Genomic DNA, 18,953 nt, shown 5'->3' on the forward strand with positions numbered 1-18,953 from the left:
AGTTGACATAGAAAACTTTTTCTTGGCTTTCACGGTGTTTACCCTCACTGAGTAACAATGAAAAGTTGGATTGTATCTTTCCCCACAACCCTTAATCCCGATTAGCTACTCTTAAAACCACTGACATCAAGGAGGACACTCCAGCCAGACTAAACAGCCCAGCCGGTTACTTCAATGCCTGCCCTCGTGTTGAAAGGTTTCTAAAAAATAAAAGCAGGAAAGAAAGAAAAGAATAGCCCCTCAAGAGTCCTCCTCTCTGGGTTTAGGCTGCATTACAGCTAGACGTTTAAGAAACTGGTTCAAAACACAGCCCTTGGGTGATTATCCTGAATGGAACAAAACCAAACCTTACAAGTAACCCCAAATTTACAGACAGAGTGAACACAGTGTTCCCTTGATTTCAAGGCTGCCATGAGGTGTGCACCTTGGACAAACTTCTCTCTTAGAGAGGGATCCTTTGTGGGATGCAGTTGAGACCACCCGTGGTCAGGAGCAGTATTTGAGTTTTAGACGCAAAAATGTTTCAAAACCCTTCATTTTTAATTTAGTGATCAAAAAAAAAGAGGGGGGGTAGCACAGAGAGCAACTTGCTAGAAATTCAACTTTTGACACCTGAACAAAATCTGCCCTTTTATCAAGCGGTTCTCGTTTTTAAGGGACTTGGATAAATAAATGGAAAGGAATGGTGTGTGGCTGACAGGGAAAAGAAGAAAACAAGGGAATAAGGCTTCCCCTCCTAAAGGTTTGTTTGATTTTACTTATATACACAATTTTAAAGCAAACCAGCTCCAGCTTTCCCCAGTAGACAGAACGATACTCTATATAAACTCCTTGGGTTGCACCTGATTCCTGTACTTGACTTTCCCGACAGATGCATTTCTGGGCAAACAAAACAAAATACGCACGCACTAACAAAAAACAGCGCAAAACTCTTCTGAGTTGGACTCGGGAGGGGCTTTAACACACCCCTCCTCACCCCTACTCTAACAGGGTAACAAGAGTACTCCTCCCCTGGGGCCTCAGCACCCAGAGGACACAGTCAGCGGTCGACCATGTTGGACTGTACTCCAAGTGTTGGCCTTGGCGTTAATTCACAGCTGAATTTCAATGGCGGTCTTTGGGCCTCTCCTCCTTTCTATGTTCATTGCCCTGGGGGGTGATGTCCATTTTATAGTTCTAAATGCCATCTGTATACTGACCATTCCCAAGTCTACATTCCCACTAAGACCTTTCTGCGGAACACCAGACACATATCCAATCACAGACAACGTACCTTGGACTTAACATGTCCAAACGTTAACTGCTGATGTGTCCCCTGCACCCGCTCCACTCAGCCCCCTCATCTCAGTTAAGGCGACCCATCTCTTCCCTTGTTTTAGCCATACATCCTAGAGCTCTGCTTCACAGAGATTTCAAATAAAATTAAATGAAGTTGGGGGGGGCACCTGGGTGGCTCAATCGGTTGAGCGTCCGACTTCGGCTCAGGTCATGATCTCGCGGTCTGTGAGTTCGAGCCCCGCGTCGGGCCCTGTGCTGACAGCTCGGAGCCCGGAGCCTGCTTCCGATTCTGCGTCTCCCTCTCTCTCTGCCCCTCCCCTGCTCATGCTTTGTCTCTCTCTCTCTGTCTCTCTCAAAAATAAATAGATATTAAAAAAAATTTAAATGAAGTAGGGGAATTTTTTTTTTTTTGAGTGGGCAACTGTAAAGACTAGGATGGGCTCCTATTTTCTAATTTCTAAGGCTTATTAGAATAAGCCAACATTTCCTGTATGTCAGATCTAGGATTTCACTCCTGACAAGCTTTTCTAGGCTACTTGCTTCTATGTATGTATTTTTTTTTTTTTTGGCGGGGGGCGGGGGGGGGCAGTATATTTTATATACTTAAAAAAGGTAAATAAAACATTGCCCAAATATGTGAAGTTTTGTTTTGGTTTTGGTTTTGCAAGGCTCTGAACACCTGATGCCTTGTATCTATCCCAAAGGACAGGAAATAAAGGGTGGGACGTAACTGCATTGCTTTTCGGTCCTGGAAGAATGTAAACACGTTATGTTTACTTGGGGTTCATCACGGGGTTCCTATGATCTCTACTGCTAAAAATCTCCCTTATTCTTTTTATGACTCTTAGTATCACTGATGACTTAGTAGGCGCTCACCATATGTGCTGAGCAATACATTCACTCAACAAATATTTACTGAATTTCCTGAATGCCGTCAGTCGTCCAGTAACGATCCTGGCGGCAGTATCTCACTATTCTAATGGGTAAAGACAGATGAACATGTAAATAAGTAAGACATATGGTGTGTGGGTGGTGATAAGAATTATGGAGAAAATCAAGGGTGGGGGCCAGGCGACTGCACTCCTCGGGGAGGTGGTCGAGGTCAAGGGCCGCCTCGCTGAGGGTGCCTCTGAACAAAATCTCAAGGGAGGAGAAACCAGCACCTTGTAGACATCGTGTTTCTCCTCATGGTAACCAGAGGTGATCGTGTGCCATCACTGTACAAATGCTACCGGCCACAGGATTAAGGACTGGAGGGTCTGGGATCGCGACCAAGATCTACGTGACTCCAAAAACCTTGTTCTTAATGAACCACGTGCATGGCTTTCAGATTCATCACACAGGAAGGCTGGATTCAAACGTGTCCAATAATCCTAGACGAAGGGAGAGACGGCGAGACGGGGAAAAAAAAAAAACCCAACAAAACAAAACAAAACATTTATATAGAAGGTCAAACGCTTTAATAGTTCTCAATGAGAGGTATGGTGGAGGTCGGGGGAGATTCACAGAGGCAGCTTGATCTCCTTAACCTGACATTCAGTATGAGCTTACGCTCCGAGGACAGCACATTGGCTCAGTTTCAGGCATCTGACTGACTTGGGGAGACATTAATTTAGCCAAAGTCAAACCAACACGGAAGGCATCCCAGCTGTTCCTTTAACACATGCAAATGAAAATGCCACTGTCGCTGGCACTAAAATTAAACTCACCTCTAACACATCCCACCATGGGAGGAATAGTCAAACATCTGCTTGGACAAACTCGTATTTCAAAAAACTGGAAAAAAAAAAGCTATATACGCACATATATTTAATTTGGGGGACTTTGAAGCCCACACACTGATGAGCCATCACAAAGACACTACTTTCTCTCAGCTCTAAGGAAAAGTCACAGCCGAAAAACCACTCACAACCCAACGGTGCACACTCACACCGTCTCATGAGATGTGATTTGAAGCAGTTGATTCAAACCACCAGGTAAGGTTTCTGAGCCAGATTCTGCTGGAACATCAACCACGCTCTTGAGTTTAGGCAAAGCCCCTCTTAAAAGCCACAGTGCCCCTTTCTGGCCTTAAGTCTGCTGCTCCTAATCACTGGGCAGGTTTTTAACAAAGGGGGACCCTCCTCTCCCTCTCCGTGCAATGAAGACAACCTTTGTGTCCAGAGTCTGACTCTCAAGGACCGTCTAAGTGCCCCCGAGGAGCGCTTCGCACAGGCGGGGTGCAGACAGTCTGGTTAGCCTGGGGATGGGGTGGGGCGGGTGGGGACACCGGCACTCGTGACCTCTCCCCAGAGATGCAGGCATGTGCATACACACAGCTCCAGGACTCACAGGGTCCCAGAGCCTCCGTGTGGGCTCCCTGGGGTCCGTGGATCCCAGGTCAGCAAACCTTTTTAGACAGGCTGTTCAACAGCTAACCCTGCTGAATTTAATCGGGAGCACAGCCTAAAGACTGAACAAAGCTGCCTGTGAAAAAAAAAATGAATGGATTATAGGAGACATTAAACAAAGACCATCTCCTGGACTGGATTTAGAATAACGGTAAGATTCTTAATATTATGTATCACATATAATTATATATCAGCCGTATGTTTCATATATTAAATCTCTCTCTCTCTCTCTCTCTCTTTCTCTCTCTGATGCACACACACACACACACACACACACACACACACACACACTGCGCACTTAACTCCTTGGTCCAAAAGTCCTGTAAATTTACCTGCTTATGAGCTGCTGTGGGAGCACAGAGCTGTCTAGAACACGCACACGCAATAAAACAAACCCGCGAAAAGACCGTTAAGCAAAGGGAGTGATAACCTGGCAGCTAAATGGTTAACCGACACGGTTAAGTCAAGTTCCCCTGAAAGCAGGAGAGGAAAACACCCTTTCCGTGCATGCTACTAATTTACAAAATCAAGCCAAACTTGAAGAAGTGTTCACGTGTAAGGTAGCTGACTGTCGTCCCTCGCCAGCTTCCCCTCCTCTCAGTCCCTGGGACACACACGCAGGGCGATCCGATCGCTGATGGGCTCTCTGGAAGCCCAGCGCTGCCTGTCACAGCCTTGCCCCTGTCCTTCTTTCTGGATGCCTCCAGCTCAGGACTCCCCCCTCCTTCGGGCGTTTCCTGACCTTCCCACCTCCTGGGGGCCCTGGCTGCACTGCTTTAGAGCAGACTGTCCAAGCCCTGGGGTACCACCCCCCCCTCGCTTCCTGGTGCACCTGTTACCCGCCCCACCCCACCCCCGCCCCATCCCCAGCCAGAACGGGACTGGGGCCAGAGACTCTTCTGTCTGGAATCCCAGGACCCGAACACAGTGTCTAAGTCGCAGTGGATGTGTCATCCATGACGATGAATGACTCCCTAAGTAACCCGGTGAGCAGGAACGCCTACCAAACAGCCAGGAAACAGCTGTCCTCCAAATACAACTCTTTATTTTTTAACAATCTGCAACAAGCCCAACCCCCGCAATGATCTCCATGCGACCAGCCTCCCAGTCAGAGCTTCTCACCAGCAAGGCTGAGAGGTGCGGCGGCAGTGAGGCCTGACAGTAAGCGGTGACAAACTCACGTTAGAATGCCTGGAGACCTCATCAGCCGAGCCCGATGAACCCCGGAGTGCCCTCCGCCCTCGGGTCCCAGATCCCTGAAGGGTCCGTAGTCCTCCTGTGTCTCTGTGTTTCAGCTCAGTTTCACATCCACCCTGCCGGGGTTGTTCCTTTCGCCTTTCCAGTCTCTAGAACATTTCTGAGCTAAGCTGTCCTAATAGAGCAAGCATTCCGATTTCCTTCCTTCCGACGACGCTACGAACTATGGCAAATTACGCGTGTTGGGGAAGGGGTTTGAGAGATGACGTGCCCTTCTCGTGCTGACCCCCCACCCTCTGGCCAGCCACCCACGGCCTCTCGATACTGCCTTGGGGGATCCGAAAGACTAGAATCCCATCCCCAGCGGGCCTGTCTCTTCCAGGGAGCGGAGCCCCAATGCCGTATGCCTTTTCCGAGTTTTACCGCCCCGTAGAGACACGACGCGCGTTCAGTCTCCCAGAGTGAAAGAAAGATGCTGCGTCGTGGCCAAAGCTACTTACCAGGTGTGGGAAAGCAAGCGGAGGCCCCAGGCCGACACACAGCTTAGTACTTACTGGTCATGTCTGGTGTCCGGGATGGCTCTGTCCATCCGCAGCTTATCACTTTCCACTTGGTTGAATTTGTTGCGGGCGTAGGGGTCCTGCCCGGAGCGGACCATTGTCCCTCCGACGTAGGCTTCCTGGTTGAAGTCCCGCCACCGCACTTTTCCTGGGAGAAAGAGCAGACACAGGGTGTGGGACGAGGGGAAAGTGAGAGCAGAGGCCAGCATCCGCCACGTGAACGGTGTTACCAGAAGCCCACGGCTTCCTCTGATGGCAGTTTTCGTCCGCAAACTAGCTGAAAACAGCCCAAGCGGGCATCGTCACGTGCCCAGATTGGAAAGCCGGATGCTGACAGTTTGCAACGAGACTCGGACCTCCTGTGCTGTCTAGTGAGCGATATTCTGTGCCAGCCAAGGTATCCGTAAGCACGGTTCCACACACACTTGGTAAGAAAGGAGGCTGCTACCTGCTTGTTGCACCTTTCCAGGGATTACGGTGAGGCCCAGAAGCATCCCAGATACGGTGAAAAAGATAATGTCCAAATTAACACGCAAGGTTACCCTGTCGAGCCACATCGGGTGACACGGAAGTGTTTAAACGTGACATGACCAAGAACAGGCGGTCCCCACATCCCTCGGCGAGACGCTTCTCAGGGCTTCTTCTGGAAGCTGCTGCCACGTCTGACCCCACGAGGAGGTGAGAGGAACCAATCCTAGCACGGACACCTTCTAGCACACGTTTCAAGAGGGAATGGGGCCGAGGTGACCCGTCCATGCGTGGGTCAGCCCTGACTCGTGATCAGATTAGCTGCTGCCACTCTGGAAGGCCAAGCATGAGGTTCTCCAAGAACAGGACAGCGGAGTGGGGAGGTTGTACTGGGACCTGGGGTAGGGGCGGTACTGGCTGTAGCTGGATCTAGAGGAAAGGGCACTGCAGGCTGGGGCGAGGCTGGGCAGGCCTGGGCATCATGAAGGCAGACCCAGAGACACAGCAAAGGCATCAGTGCTCAGAGGGAAAGACAGAAGGAAAGACCGACTCCAGGCAGAGGGGATATTCAGGACTTGAAGTTCGCCCTGGCTTTTAGACCCCTGTCTACCCGCTTGCTACCTTTATGATCTTGGGCAGGTTTTTTATTTTTATTTTATTCTTTGAAATAAGAGTTTCCTAAAGATCAATGAACTTAAAACAATGAAAAAAGGTTTTTCGTGAGGACTGAATGGCCTACTATGTGCCAGTTTGGTAGGTGTAGCAAACTTGAACCAAACTCAAAAAAAAAAAAAAGAAAAAAGAAAAAAAAAGAAAAAAGAATAAGAAACCTGTCCCCAGGAAGCTTATGAAATTCCCAATGGTCACAGTGCTCTGAAGAAAAGGCCTTAAGGGGCAAATAGTTCTGGGGTCGTTTTCTGTGGGGTGTCTGATAGGGGCTCTAATGTCCGAGTAGACACCCAGAGAAAGGGAGGGAGTGGGCCACGGAGCCCTCTGGGAACAGCATAGGAAAATGCTCAGGGAACTGCGGTGCAAAGGCCCTGGGGTGGCAGTGAACTACCTTACCCCATTCAGGACCGGCCAGGAAGCCAGTTTAGCAAAGAGTGAGGTGCTGGCCAGAGACGTGAGAGCAGGCCTGTTGACAGCTACCCACAACAGGCACATGTGTGCAGGCCACAGGTCTTCTGCCTCCTGTCAAATGCTGGGCTGTTCAGTTAAACTCAACAATACCTACATGCGTGCTTTTCCAACATGGATCTCTCCGCGTCCAATCAAAGGCACGTCCTGTTTCTTTCTCTAGTTCGGAGATGAGGAAACTGAGATTCGGTTACATGAGATCTGTTCAAGGCCATAGAGTAAATTTTCTATCCACAAGCTCATCTGTTTCTTGCTGCGATTGTCCCGCGAGGTCAGAACCCCCATCTCATCACAGCTGGTTGCCGTGGAAATGATGCTTGGGGTCACAGAGGTCCGGTCTCTCAAATGGAAAAGCAGTTTCAAAACTCACGAGCTCCCTGGCTATGACGACGCCGTGCCCCCGAAAAATGTCTGGTTAGGTTATGGGAGCTGGCCAGAGTGTCAGCGTTTTCTCCCGCCTAAAATAAAACGTTTCCAAAACACCTTTTTGGAAACATGTCTTTCATGCTAGGGCAACCCTGGAAATACTTCTGGATCCTCCTCTCTCCCCACCTTTCTGCCTTCACCCTCACAGACTCTTGAGGATAGGGAAGAAAAAAACCACCCATCTGTGCTTGGACTAACACAAATCAGAGCCTCAGCTAAGATCTATATCTGCAGTACTTACTACGGAATCCAAATGAGCTGGTTCCAACTAATGTGTAAAGGCCGGAATATTCGTTACTACCACGAGGAGCCAGGAACCGTGGAGCCCCAGCCACAACCAGAGAAGGGACCGTCACCCAAGAGAAGTTCTGTCTGTCACTCTGCTTATGCTCTCCGTGACCCTCACCGGGAGCGCTGGGGACAGTAAGAAGGGAGTCAGCTTACTCCTGGCCTGTGTGGGGCAAGGCTTCTGCTGAGTTCCTGGGGCTTCAATCCCACCTATAGATCTCCTTGTAATAGAAAACCTTCCCCCCTTCTAGAAAAGACATGAGGACAGCAGAGGGTTTTACGGGGTTCCTGATGTCGGGTGACTGTGGGGACTTGGCCCCAAGCCATTGGTGTATACGAAGTGTGGACTATATGCTAGGCATCGTGCTGGCTCCTGCAGATACAGTGAGCAAAAACAGACCTGATGCCTGCCCAGTGGAGGTCATGTTCTAGGAGATGGAGGGAGACAATAATAATAAAATGACTATACCAATCACTGTCTCATGAACAACTGAGCTAGGCGTTCTGATACTAAGAAATGTAGTTCTACGGAGGCACCTAACAGAGGAAACTGATGTAGACAGGGGGAGTAGGGAAGGCTTCCCCAGGGGAAGGAATATTTGAACTGAGAATTGAAGAATGAATAGGAGCAATGTAGGAGAAGTCATCCTCCAAAGACTGCAGGAACCCCCTCTGAAGCAGCCCACAGTGACTCCTTCTGACTTGGGAACATCTTCCACAGGACCCCTGTGGACTCTGCCTTGCCTTGGGACAATTTTCCCAAGGCATGCGACCCTATTACTGGAGACAGGTTATAACTGGTTTTTCTGTCATGGAGGTTCAGCAATATGTCAGAATACGGGAGGGACTCTCAAACACGTTTGACTATGACACACATTTTATATCATGTCCCCGACACATGAACACACATACGTAGGCACACAATTGAAATGAAGGTTTCAGCCTTCCTCTGTGTGAACAGATGGATCTATCTGACCTGTTTTTCTTATGTGGGTGCAGCACTACAGAAGTGGCTTCATGCTCGAATAATGGGTCACACCCCATAATCTGAAAACCACTGGGCTAAAGAACCGTTATAGAAATCAGTTCTGTATTATATCGAATTCCTAGGGCTGGAGCCACCCAAAGAGCAGAGGCAGGAAAGAGAGAGCATGGCTCTCAGAGGGCATGCGTGCCCCATCCCAACCCGGGCATTAGAGGAAGCAGCCAGATGCAGAGACAACGGAACAGGCTGGGCCTCAGTTACAGGTTGGAGAGAAACAGTCAAAACAACAGGTACAATGTCTGAAGAGCCTGACTTTCAAAAAATGCCATTCATAAATCATCGTGTACTTCTTTCGCTGTAAAATTTTTAGAAAGTGCATTGGAAATTAAGAGCTTTAGAAAACAAACAAAAAATACACGAACACCTACAGACAGTGAACTTGGCTAGCTAGGCAGAAGCAGAGGCCATGAAATACCCCAAAGATATAAAACTGTACGAGAAAAGGGGGTGCCTGGGTGGCTCTGTCAGTTGAGCGTCTGACTCTTGATTTCAGCTCAGGTCATGATCCCAAAGTCGTGGGATCGAGCCCCGCATCGGGCTCTGTGATGAGTGTGGAGCCTGCTTAAGATTCTCCTTCTCTCTCTCTCTCTCTCTCTCTCTCTCTCCCGCTCCACCCCGTCCCCTGCTAGTGCTTTCTTGCTCTCTCTCTAAAATTAAAAAAACCAATTTTTTTAATTAAAAAAAACAAACAAAAATCTTTGCAGAAGAAGCCAGAAAGCAGCTCCATCACCAAAGACCATAGAAAACCACCTGCGATTAAAGAACACAAGAGGAGAAAGTGGGCATTATCCTAAGAACGCCTGGGAAAATTGTTTGCTTATTAAATGAGTTATGAGAGTATTTAAGAAGAAATCCATTTCTGGACGACAGACAGATTCTCTGAGAAGGAGGAGCCGTGTGGCCCCATGAGTGTGGAAACCGAGGCTTCTGTCAAACAGACTCTTCCCAAAGATTCCTGCGCAGGCGGGACAAGCCACCTGTCTGCGACCTCGTGCTGACTTATGGGGCTGGGTGAGGATCCCCACCCGATTCCAGATTCCAGCCCTCTCTCTGGCAGCCTCCCTGGGTCCCCCGTTCCCCTCTGTGAACAGCACAGCCGGCTCAAGCCTTCCCTGTCCTTCAAGGTCAAGCTCCTCTGAGAAGTAGGATCTTTGGATCTGCCCCACCCCCAATGCCTGCCACAGGCACACCCCCTCCCCTCCCAGCTGGACTGGGAAAGAGTTCCTCACCCGAGGGCCAAACCTCCTGTTTTCTTGCTAGTTCTTACCCACAGACGCCAGCACGGGACGCACACCGCATGCACGAAGACTGGCCAACCCTACAGGTGGTCTCTACCTGGGCCCAAGGCACCTGAGACTGATCCTAAAAAAGCACCCCAAATCCTGCACGCTGCTCGGAGGAACCCAGCCTCATACTGGCTCTCAGGGGTGGCATCGCGGTGCAGACACCCGCATCTGAGAAGCGCTCTCCGCCTGTGCTGGACAGCGGCTTTTCTGTTCGTCTGGCTGACGGCGCTGCCCTCTGGAGCCTGCTGGTCAGATCACGGGTCCCGGTGCAGAGAAGCTGAGGACGTGGGGTTAACAGCGGTCCCATGCCAACTCCCGGGACGGATGGGGCTGGGAGGCCCACAGCCAGCGTTCACGGAACACAGGCTGAGGAGCAGGGGCCCAGGGGTGAGTTAAGCTCACCCACCCTTCCTGACCCTCTAGTCTGTATGCAATCAGAACATTCTGCCTCTGAAGTTGTTACAAAAAATGATAGTGATGACAGCGATAATAATTCCTAAGCCACTGACAACTGACCGTCCAAAATGAACTGGCTTAGTAGGCGGAACCGGCTAAACAGAAACACAATTACCTCCACTTTGCGGGTGTGGCCGCCTCACTTGGGAGGGTCGCCAGGAGCTGCTGAGCCCGTCCAGCCCCTCCAGGGGGGTGTCCCACCTCTGCAGCTGACCCTGAGAAATGAGTGGGAAGCACTGCAGGGGATCCTCGTCTGCCAAGGTTCCCGTGGGCACCTGCCCAGGTGAGCACAGGCCGGAACGTGCAGGCCAACAGAGTCCACACCTCCCTGCTGCCCACGAGCACCTTCTGCCTCTGATCTTAGGGAGAAGGGGGCCCGTGGCCAAGTTCATCTAAGTCGGGGCCTCTATCCTTCCATCCCCATCTGCTGTGCCCAGGAAACACGTGGCAAAAATAATAAACACAATGTCGTTCTCCACTTGCTTCAGGCAGGGGAACCATGTTGATACCATCACATTTCAAAGGTGGGGCAGGGGAGAGGGGAGAGAAGCATGGCTGTTAGTGACAGGAAGAAGAGTCAGGAACACGGAAGTTCTGGCGGCCTATTCTCAGATCATACTTGTTTTACTGTCGGTCACGTCGTGATCGGTGAGGCCCCTCAGTGTCTCACTTGAGTGGCTTCGGAATTTCTTAGGGGGGATATCCCAGGGGCGTAGGCAGGAAGTACAGTGCTGAGCAGCTTATCTTCCATTCCTCAGGGTGCCCCCCCTGTCCTGCCCCCTCCCCACCCTGAGGCCAGCTGCAGACGGACATGCCACCCTTCTTCCCAGAAGGGGAAGGGGAGGGAGGGAGAGGGTCTCCCTGTGAAGGCCATGTGTGCGTGGGACAGGGTGGGGTGGGTTTCCCGTGGAGCCCCAGAACCCATGCTGTCACATCTTATGGCTGGAAGATTCTATTTTTTTTCTTGAGAGAGAGAGAGAGAGAGAGAGAGAGAGAGAGAACACTCGAGTGGGAGAGATGGGCAGAGAGATAGAGAGAGAGAGAATCCCAAGGAGATTCCACACTAAGTGTGGAGCCTGAGGTGGGGCTCGGTCTCATGACCCTGGGAATCGTGACCTGAGCAGAAATCAAGAGTCAGAGGCTTAACCAAGCGAGCCACCCATGGGCCCCACGAAAATTCTCTTTTAAGGGGCATCTCAGCCTTTTGTTCCTGCTAACATGTGCAGTCCTGGGGAACTACTCAGTTCGTAAGACGGCCATTCTATTTTGGGCAAACTCACTGTAAGGAAGTTCTCAATTCTGGAGAAAACATTCACTGCCTTCTGCTTTCCCCAAGCTGGGTGAAACGGGCCAGTACGGAGAAGATGCCAACCCTGAGCGCGTGAGCACACATAAAGGAATGTAGCCTCTGTCCTCGAGCTGTATATGTCATTAGTGGGAAAGGGATGCCAACAAGTGGTGTGGACAAGGAGTCTATAATCCAGGGACAGGGGCTCAGAAAAGTCCCCAGAGAAGGGGCATTTGGGCTGGGTCTTGAGGCACGGGCAGAAGCCTGACGCACGGAAGGGCTGTGTGGGAAGACGCGACAGGATGGAGGGAAGGATGTGTGAAGACAGGGGTGACAGGAGAGGAGAAGGCCAGTCCGTGCCCAGCCCCGAGGCTCACCCCTGGCTCAACTGCTCAAACTATAGTCCACGTTCTGGGGAGCACAGAAGTCTCGAGCAGGTGAGGGCCGACCAAATTTGCACTCCAGGAATACGATTCTGGCCGCAGGAACAAGGATGGACGCTCAGAGGGGGAAACCTCCAAGGTACAGACGTAGATGATCCCCCCAAATCACCTGCTCCCTCAACTCCCTGCTCAGGAAGACCCTGCCTGCACCCGAGGATGAGTCCCGGGTCCCCACAAGCACATCTTTTCTCCTCGAAGCCCAGCCCTCGTGGACCCTGAACCTGTGAGGGTCTCGGCTCACCCAGAGCCAGGTAGGGCTGCTTCTCAACATGGCCACCACCTCCCAGAGGCCCTCGCGTGTGTCCGCAGCTGTGGCCTCGTCCTAGGCCATGCCTCTTCCCTCCTCCTCACACATGACTCCATTCCAGCCACAGCTTTTCCACAGACCTGCTCACAGAGGGCCTTGAAAGTGCTCCCTAACCCTCTAATAATTTAACTCCGAATTCTGCCGAGGACGGGGCCCAAGTCCACCCCTGAAAACAGAGATGACCGCGTATGCCCCGTCCTCCCCCCAGGAATTGCAGACAGCCGTGGGTCCTTGCACACCTCTTCACCCAGATGAGCCCACAATATCCTCCTAATGCATGGGTGCCCTTTTCCGTGTGAATATCAGTGTCTATAGAAAGGCGATGGAAACTGAATGGAAACTGACGAGCTCTGCACTCTCTCCTTGATGCCCTGGCTCTGAGCGCAGAGGGTGGGTGGAATGGGGACTGGCCCTACTCTCCGGCCCATCCCCCAGCCCCGGTGCACCTTGCACCCGCTGTCTTCGCTGCCTGGTTTCTTTGCTCTTTTTTCTCTCCGCTTCTAGGCAGGGGCCTCAAATCTGCCACACGGTGCATGTTGAATAGCGCCAAGCAGTATCCCGCAAATCCCTTCTACAGCCTGGCCATCCCCCGAAGCCTCGGCTTGTCCTGTCGCCCCTCTCACGGATCCGCGGTGCAGCTGGAAACCTGGCCCTCCTCTGCTGCCCGCCTGGCTGCCAGATCCGGTCTCTGCTGGGAGCAGAGGCCAGTCCAGGGAAGGCCCGGCTACTTCCCACCGCCCCCCACTCCCCACACCCTCGGACTGACCTCCGAGGCCTGCCAATGTGGGCTAGCTGAAGGGCACGGTCCCCTTCTTGCCTTCTAGCATAAGAAACAGTGTCTGGAGAGGGGGGAGAGTGAGGCCCGGGGCAACCACCTGCTGGGACAAGAGTCCGGGCCTGAAGGGAAAGATCAGACCCTCATGAGTCTCGGCTCGAGGGCCCCGTGGGGACGGGGTCCCTAGGGTTGGCAGTGAGAAGACACTTCCAGCCACCTGTATGTGCTGGTCCATGCCTCAGACACATACGTGCCCGCTCGGTGCCAGCCGTTACCACAGTGCTTCCCTGGCCACACACACCTCAGCCCCAATGATTTCTTTCGTTTTCTGTTCCCGTCTTTTTAATTTTTTTTTTTTTATTTTTTTTTTTTCAACATTTATTCATTTTTGGGACAGAGAGACAGAGCATGAACGGGGGAGGAGCAGAGAGAGGGAGACACAGAATCGGAAACAGGCTCCAGGCTCCGAGCCATCAGCCCAGAGCCCGACGCGGGGCTCGAACTCATGGACCGCGAGATCGTGACCTGGCTGAAGTCGGACGCCTAACCGACTGCGCCACCCAGGCGCCCCCCGTCTTTTTAATTTTTAAAAATGTTTATTAATTTTTGAGAGGCAGAGAGAGACAGAGCGTGAGCAGCGGAGCGGCAGAGAGAAAGAGGGAGACACAGAATCCGAAGCAGGCGCCAGGCTCCGAGCTGTCAGCACAGAGCCCGACGCGGGGTTCGAACTCACAGAAGGTGAGATCATGACCTGAGCCAAAGTCGGACGCTCAACTGACTGAGCCACCCAGGCGCCCCTGTTCCCATCTTTGACTCACTGACATTCTTCTGTTACACCTGCTTCCTTCACAGGACAAGCTTTGCAGCCTGAAGTTTCTTGAATCCAGAGTTTCTTCTCTCCCTCCTAATCCCCCCCAGTAGCCTCCTGAGCTACTTCTAAAAGCGTTTCCCAATCTTTTTCTTCCTAGTTGAGGATTAGCAGTCCACCCGCCACACACACACACACACGCCCCAATCCAATCCACACGGGAGGACAGCAGGGCACCCCGCGGGCAGAGAGACCAGCTGGTCCTCATAACCATGCATGGTCCACGGGGCCCAGACGGAGGCTGCAGGCGGGACAGGTGCTGAGGTCCATAGCGGGGAGCCCCCTGCTCTGTGGCCTGAGGTCGGGGCCCGTTCCAGCTGGTGCGGGGGTCCTAAGTGCCACCCAGGACAGCATTTCCACGGGAAAGCTCATTCTCCTCTCCTAAATAACCAACCCTACAACTGATCTTTTGGAAAAGACACTTTTAAAGCCAGGGAATTGCTCGCATTTGGAGGACTTGTTCAGTTCGTTTCAGTTTAAAAGAATACATTTCCACACCACGCCATTTCTTTCTTAAAAGTTTTTCCCCTAGGCCTCATCTTTAAGGAAACAACGACCTCCATCTATGCAAATGAACTTCCAAAGGGTTAACCTCACAAAACGTGTGAACACCCAAGTGCTGACATGTGCCCCCAGGCACCGGCCCGTTGTCCACACTCACAGGCCTACGCGGGGAAGGAAAGGGACGAAAGTGACGTGGCTGGTGCGGGTCCCACCGGGCCAGCGGATTCGGGTGGCTGGAGACTTCTGGATGCTGCGGTATCATGGCCGTTCCGCAGTGCCTCACTCAAATCCTCCCTGGGAAGGACGGCTTAAACAAACTGAACGCTAGTCTGTATAAAACAGAGCCGCTTCCTCCCGGAAAGCAGCCAAGAAGGGAAACAATGTATTTTACATCAAAGGACAAAGCTCTCAGATTTATTTTGACCTCCTGGTTGATCTCAAACGGAATGTAGTTTTACTATGCTTCAAAGAAAAAAACAATTCTTCCTATTTTCCCTCTAGAAGGTCATCATGCTACCAGATGAAGGAAGAGAATGGGTCAGGGCTAGGATCACAGACAAACGTGTCCATTTAAATGACGACGACACGTAAATGACACTTTATTTTCATTTGTCACTGGGTAGCTGGTGTGACAGGACATGGTGCTCACTCATGAGAAACGGTCTCCTGGAATAAGAAATCCTACACAACGCATTTTTAAGGATGAAGAAATAGGAAATGCAAAGATTACAAGCACTTTAATCACTTAAAGAGACATCAGAAGAAAAAAATCAGAATCGCTACAGCGTCAATGTTCTTAATTTATTTAAATAATTTATTTAAAATTTATCTAAATTTATTTAAAATGTATTTAAAATTATTTGGTGCCATCAAAATAACTAAAAAACCACACGGGGACACAGTTCTGCTTTGCATTACGACGTCTACACCTGGTTTGGAATCCAGGTATCTTCGTGGATTCCTTTTCCAAACTTGAAATAGGAACTCTTCATTCTCCCTCTATGTGACAGTGTCTAATTATTTTTTTTTTAATTTTTTTTTTCAACGTTTATTTATTTTTGGGACAGAGAGAGACAGAGCATGAACAGGGGAGGGGCAGAGAGAGAGGGAGACAAGATCGGAAACAGGCTCCAGGCTCTGAGCCATCAGCCCAGAGCCCGACGCGGGGCTTGAACTCACGGACCGTGAGATCGTGACCTGGCTGAAGTCGGACGCTCAACCGACTGCGCCACCCAGGCGCCCCGACAGTGTCTAATTATGAATAATTTGGTTTGATGTCCATGGTCTCTCCTGATCATCTCTTCCATCCCGAATATTAGTACAAGTATCAGAGTGAACAGAACCGAAGCTGATACACGGGTGGGAAAGTCTCTTCACCAAGACCCCTGTCCTCTAAGGGGTGCCCAGGCAGCTCAGTCAGTTAAGTGTCTGACCCTTGATTTCGGCTCAGGTGATGATCTATCTCGTGGTTTGCGAGCTCGAGCCCCTCGCGGCGCGCGGACAGGGCAGAGCCTGCTTGGGATTCTCTCTCCCCCTCCCTCTCTCTCTGCCCCTCCCCTGCTCATCTCTCTCTCTCTCTCTCAAAATAAATAAACGCTTAAAAATAATAATAAAAGAGGCATCTGGGTGGTGTTAGTCAGTGAAGTGTCTGATTCGGCTCAGGTCATGATCTCATGGCTTGTGGGCGCGAGCCCCACATCGGGCTCTGTGCTGACAGCTCGGAGCCTGGAGCCTGCTTGGGATTCTCGGTCTCCCTCTCTCTCTGCCCCTCCCCCGCTCACGCTCGGTCTCTTTCAAAAATAAACGTTAAAAAAAATGTTTTTCAATACTACTAAAAAAAAAAAAAAAAACCCTAGCATCTAGCCACCGCTTACAAGTTTCCAATGATGGGGAAATCATGGCTTCAAAAGCAGCCCGTTTCACCAGACAGCTGGGATTGTTGACATCGGCTTCCTTATACCGTAACAAAAATTGCTTGCCTCTGACTTTCACTCTCTGGGAGTCTCAAAAAAAAAAAAAAAAAAAAAAAATTAGTCTTCAGCCTCTTTTGTATGGCTGCCTTCCAAATATTTGGACATCACGATTCCATTTTCCCCTCCTAGGCCCTTCCGTAGAAACATCCAGTTATTTCAAGTGCTCCTCATCAGATGCTGTTTCCGGCCCCCTCACCGTCTGAGTCATCATCATCTGGACGTGCTCTAACTTATGAGCGACTCGGAAAACCCTGTGCCCGGAAGGGAACGGGATACTTCAGGGGTGGCCTGTCAGCACACACGGCACTAGATGCCATCCGGATTGTTCCGGATGCCGTACTTCGACCTATTCAAGCTTAAGCTCATTCTACTTTATTTAAAAAAAAAAAAAAAATTTTTTTTAACGTTTATTTATTTTTGAGACAGAGAGAGACAGAGCATGAACGGGGGAGGGGCAGAGAGAGGGAGACACAGAATCCGAAACAGGCTCCAGGCTCCGAGCCGTCAGCATAGAGCCCGACGCGGGGCTCGAACTCACGGACCGCGAGATCGTGACCTGAGCCGAAGTCGGACGCTTAACCGACTGAGCCACCCAGGCGCCCCAAACTCATTCTACTTTAATAGCTATATCACACTTCTGGCTGCTGACCTGATCTGTGGCCTCGCTTTTGCTTTGCTACGTGTTGGGAGGTGGGGGGGGGAAAGGACGTTAGAAGCTTTGTTTTCCGATGGCGGCTGAGATGCAAGGAAATCGTTCCCCCTGGAAGACCATTTGGCGATTAAGATGAAAAAAATCCTTAAATACACGCACTGCCATTGACCCTGCGGTTTCAGTTTTTGGAATTTATTTCAAGGAAGTAATTAAGGGCATCTCAAGGGTCACCTCAGAAGATGTTCGCTGGAAACCCTCTCTGTGTCCTACAACACAGGACAAGTTCAACGAGCTTATGCTAACGGATACACTGCGGTCATTGAAAATGCTGTCGAGGGGGTATTGACGGACACGAAAAGGTGTTTGTGATGGAAAACGCCAGGAAGAAACGGGTGGAAATACAGTGTGGTGCCACATATGTAAAAATGTTGACAGAACCAGCTGGTAGGGGCTGTCTGTGGCCTGTCCTGAGCCGAACCAGGAGGAAGAGGGAGGAGGGGGGTGGGAGGAGGGAGGAGGGGGGAGGGGGGAGGGAGGTGGCCTCCAGGACAGACGCAGGGAGAACCCTGAGGTGCTACCGCTGGGAGAGAGGGGCATGTGTGGGGACACTTCTCAGGTACTCCTCCAAATCGTCAGCAATGTTACTCACCTCGCAGGCTTGCCTATTTTTTTCCTAAGAACTCACAGAAACGCTGAGAGGCCCAGGAGCTGACTCCGAAATTGTGTCTAGGGCTCCAGGCCTCCTGTCCCTGGGCTCGGCACAGCCGAGGGGAGGCAGACACCGGCTCACCTCAGTCAGGTGGGACACATGCCCAGAACGAGTCCAGAGGAACACTCGGTGGGAGAGTAACAGTGGTTAGTTTGGGGTGGCAGAATTATGTGTGAACAGTTGTCTTATTTTTGCTTATCTGAATTAAACGTTCCACAAAAGTATATTACACTTACGTTTGTGCTTATTTTAACATTTATTTATTTATTTTGAGAGAGAAAGACAGAGAGGGAGAGAGAGAGCACGGGGAAGGGGCAGGGAGAAGGGGGGCAGAGAGAAGCCCAAGCAGGCTCCGCACTGTCAGTGTGGAGTCTGATGTGGGGCTCGATCTCGTGACCGCAAGATCACCACCTGAGCTGACGGCAAGAGTTGGGACGCTCAGCTAACTGAGCCACCCAGGCGCCCCAGGTTGCTTGCTTGTAGGGTATCCTTCAAGGATACTCAGCCACTTACTTTCCTAACAATGACACTGGGCAGACCTCTGGCTCGGGCCCGGGTCACAGCGAGCCACACAGAGTTAGCCGTCCCACGGCTGTCCCACCGCGCTACCCAGGCAATGCGGCTCACCGGGCGCACGGCGCACAGAGATACAGGGGAAGCGGGTTCGGTCGTAAGAAGTGAGGAAACTCTAACACGTGCTACAACATAGATGAGCCTGGGGGACACTGCACGGAGCGAAACATGCCAGTCACCGAAGGACAACCTTCCCTGGGGTATCTGGGGGAGTGGAGTTCAAGGAGACACATAGGAGAGTGGTGGCTACCAGGGGCTGGGGGGGGGGGGCGGCGGTGGTGGGGAGAACGGGGTTTGTGTTTCACGGGGACAGAGTTTCAGCTTGGAAAG

At 51.2% G+C, this 18,953-nt stretch overlaps 1 protein-coding gene across 3 annotated transcripts in view; it reads right to left on the reverse strand.

Annotated features, from left to right (window-relative positions):
- GALNT2 (polypeptide N-acetylgalactosaminyltransferase 2) overlaps positions 1-18,953 on the reverse strand; it is a 193,161-nt gene that overhangs the window by 63,502 nt on the left and 110,706 nt on the right. For all 3 annotated transcript variants that reach the window (XR_006299761.1, XM_043596342.1, XM_043596341.1), the window contains exon 3: positions 5,420-5,573. Coding sequence is in view for 2 of the 3 variants with exons in the window: in XM_043596342.1 (XP_043452277.1) it covers positions 5,420-5,573 (154 nt within the window). In the remaining variant the exon portion in view is untranslated. The remainder of the gene's footprint in view (positions 1-5,419; positions 5,574-18,953) is intronic.

This window comes from Prionailurus bengalensis, chromosome D2, assembly GCF_016509475.1.
Source record: "Prionailurus bengalensis isolate Pbe53 chromosome D2, Fcat_Pben_1.1_paternal_pri, whole genome shotgun sequence".
Lineage (NCBI taxonomy): Eukaryota > Metazoa > Chordata > Mammalia > Carnivora > Felidae > Prionailurus > Prionailurus bengalensis.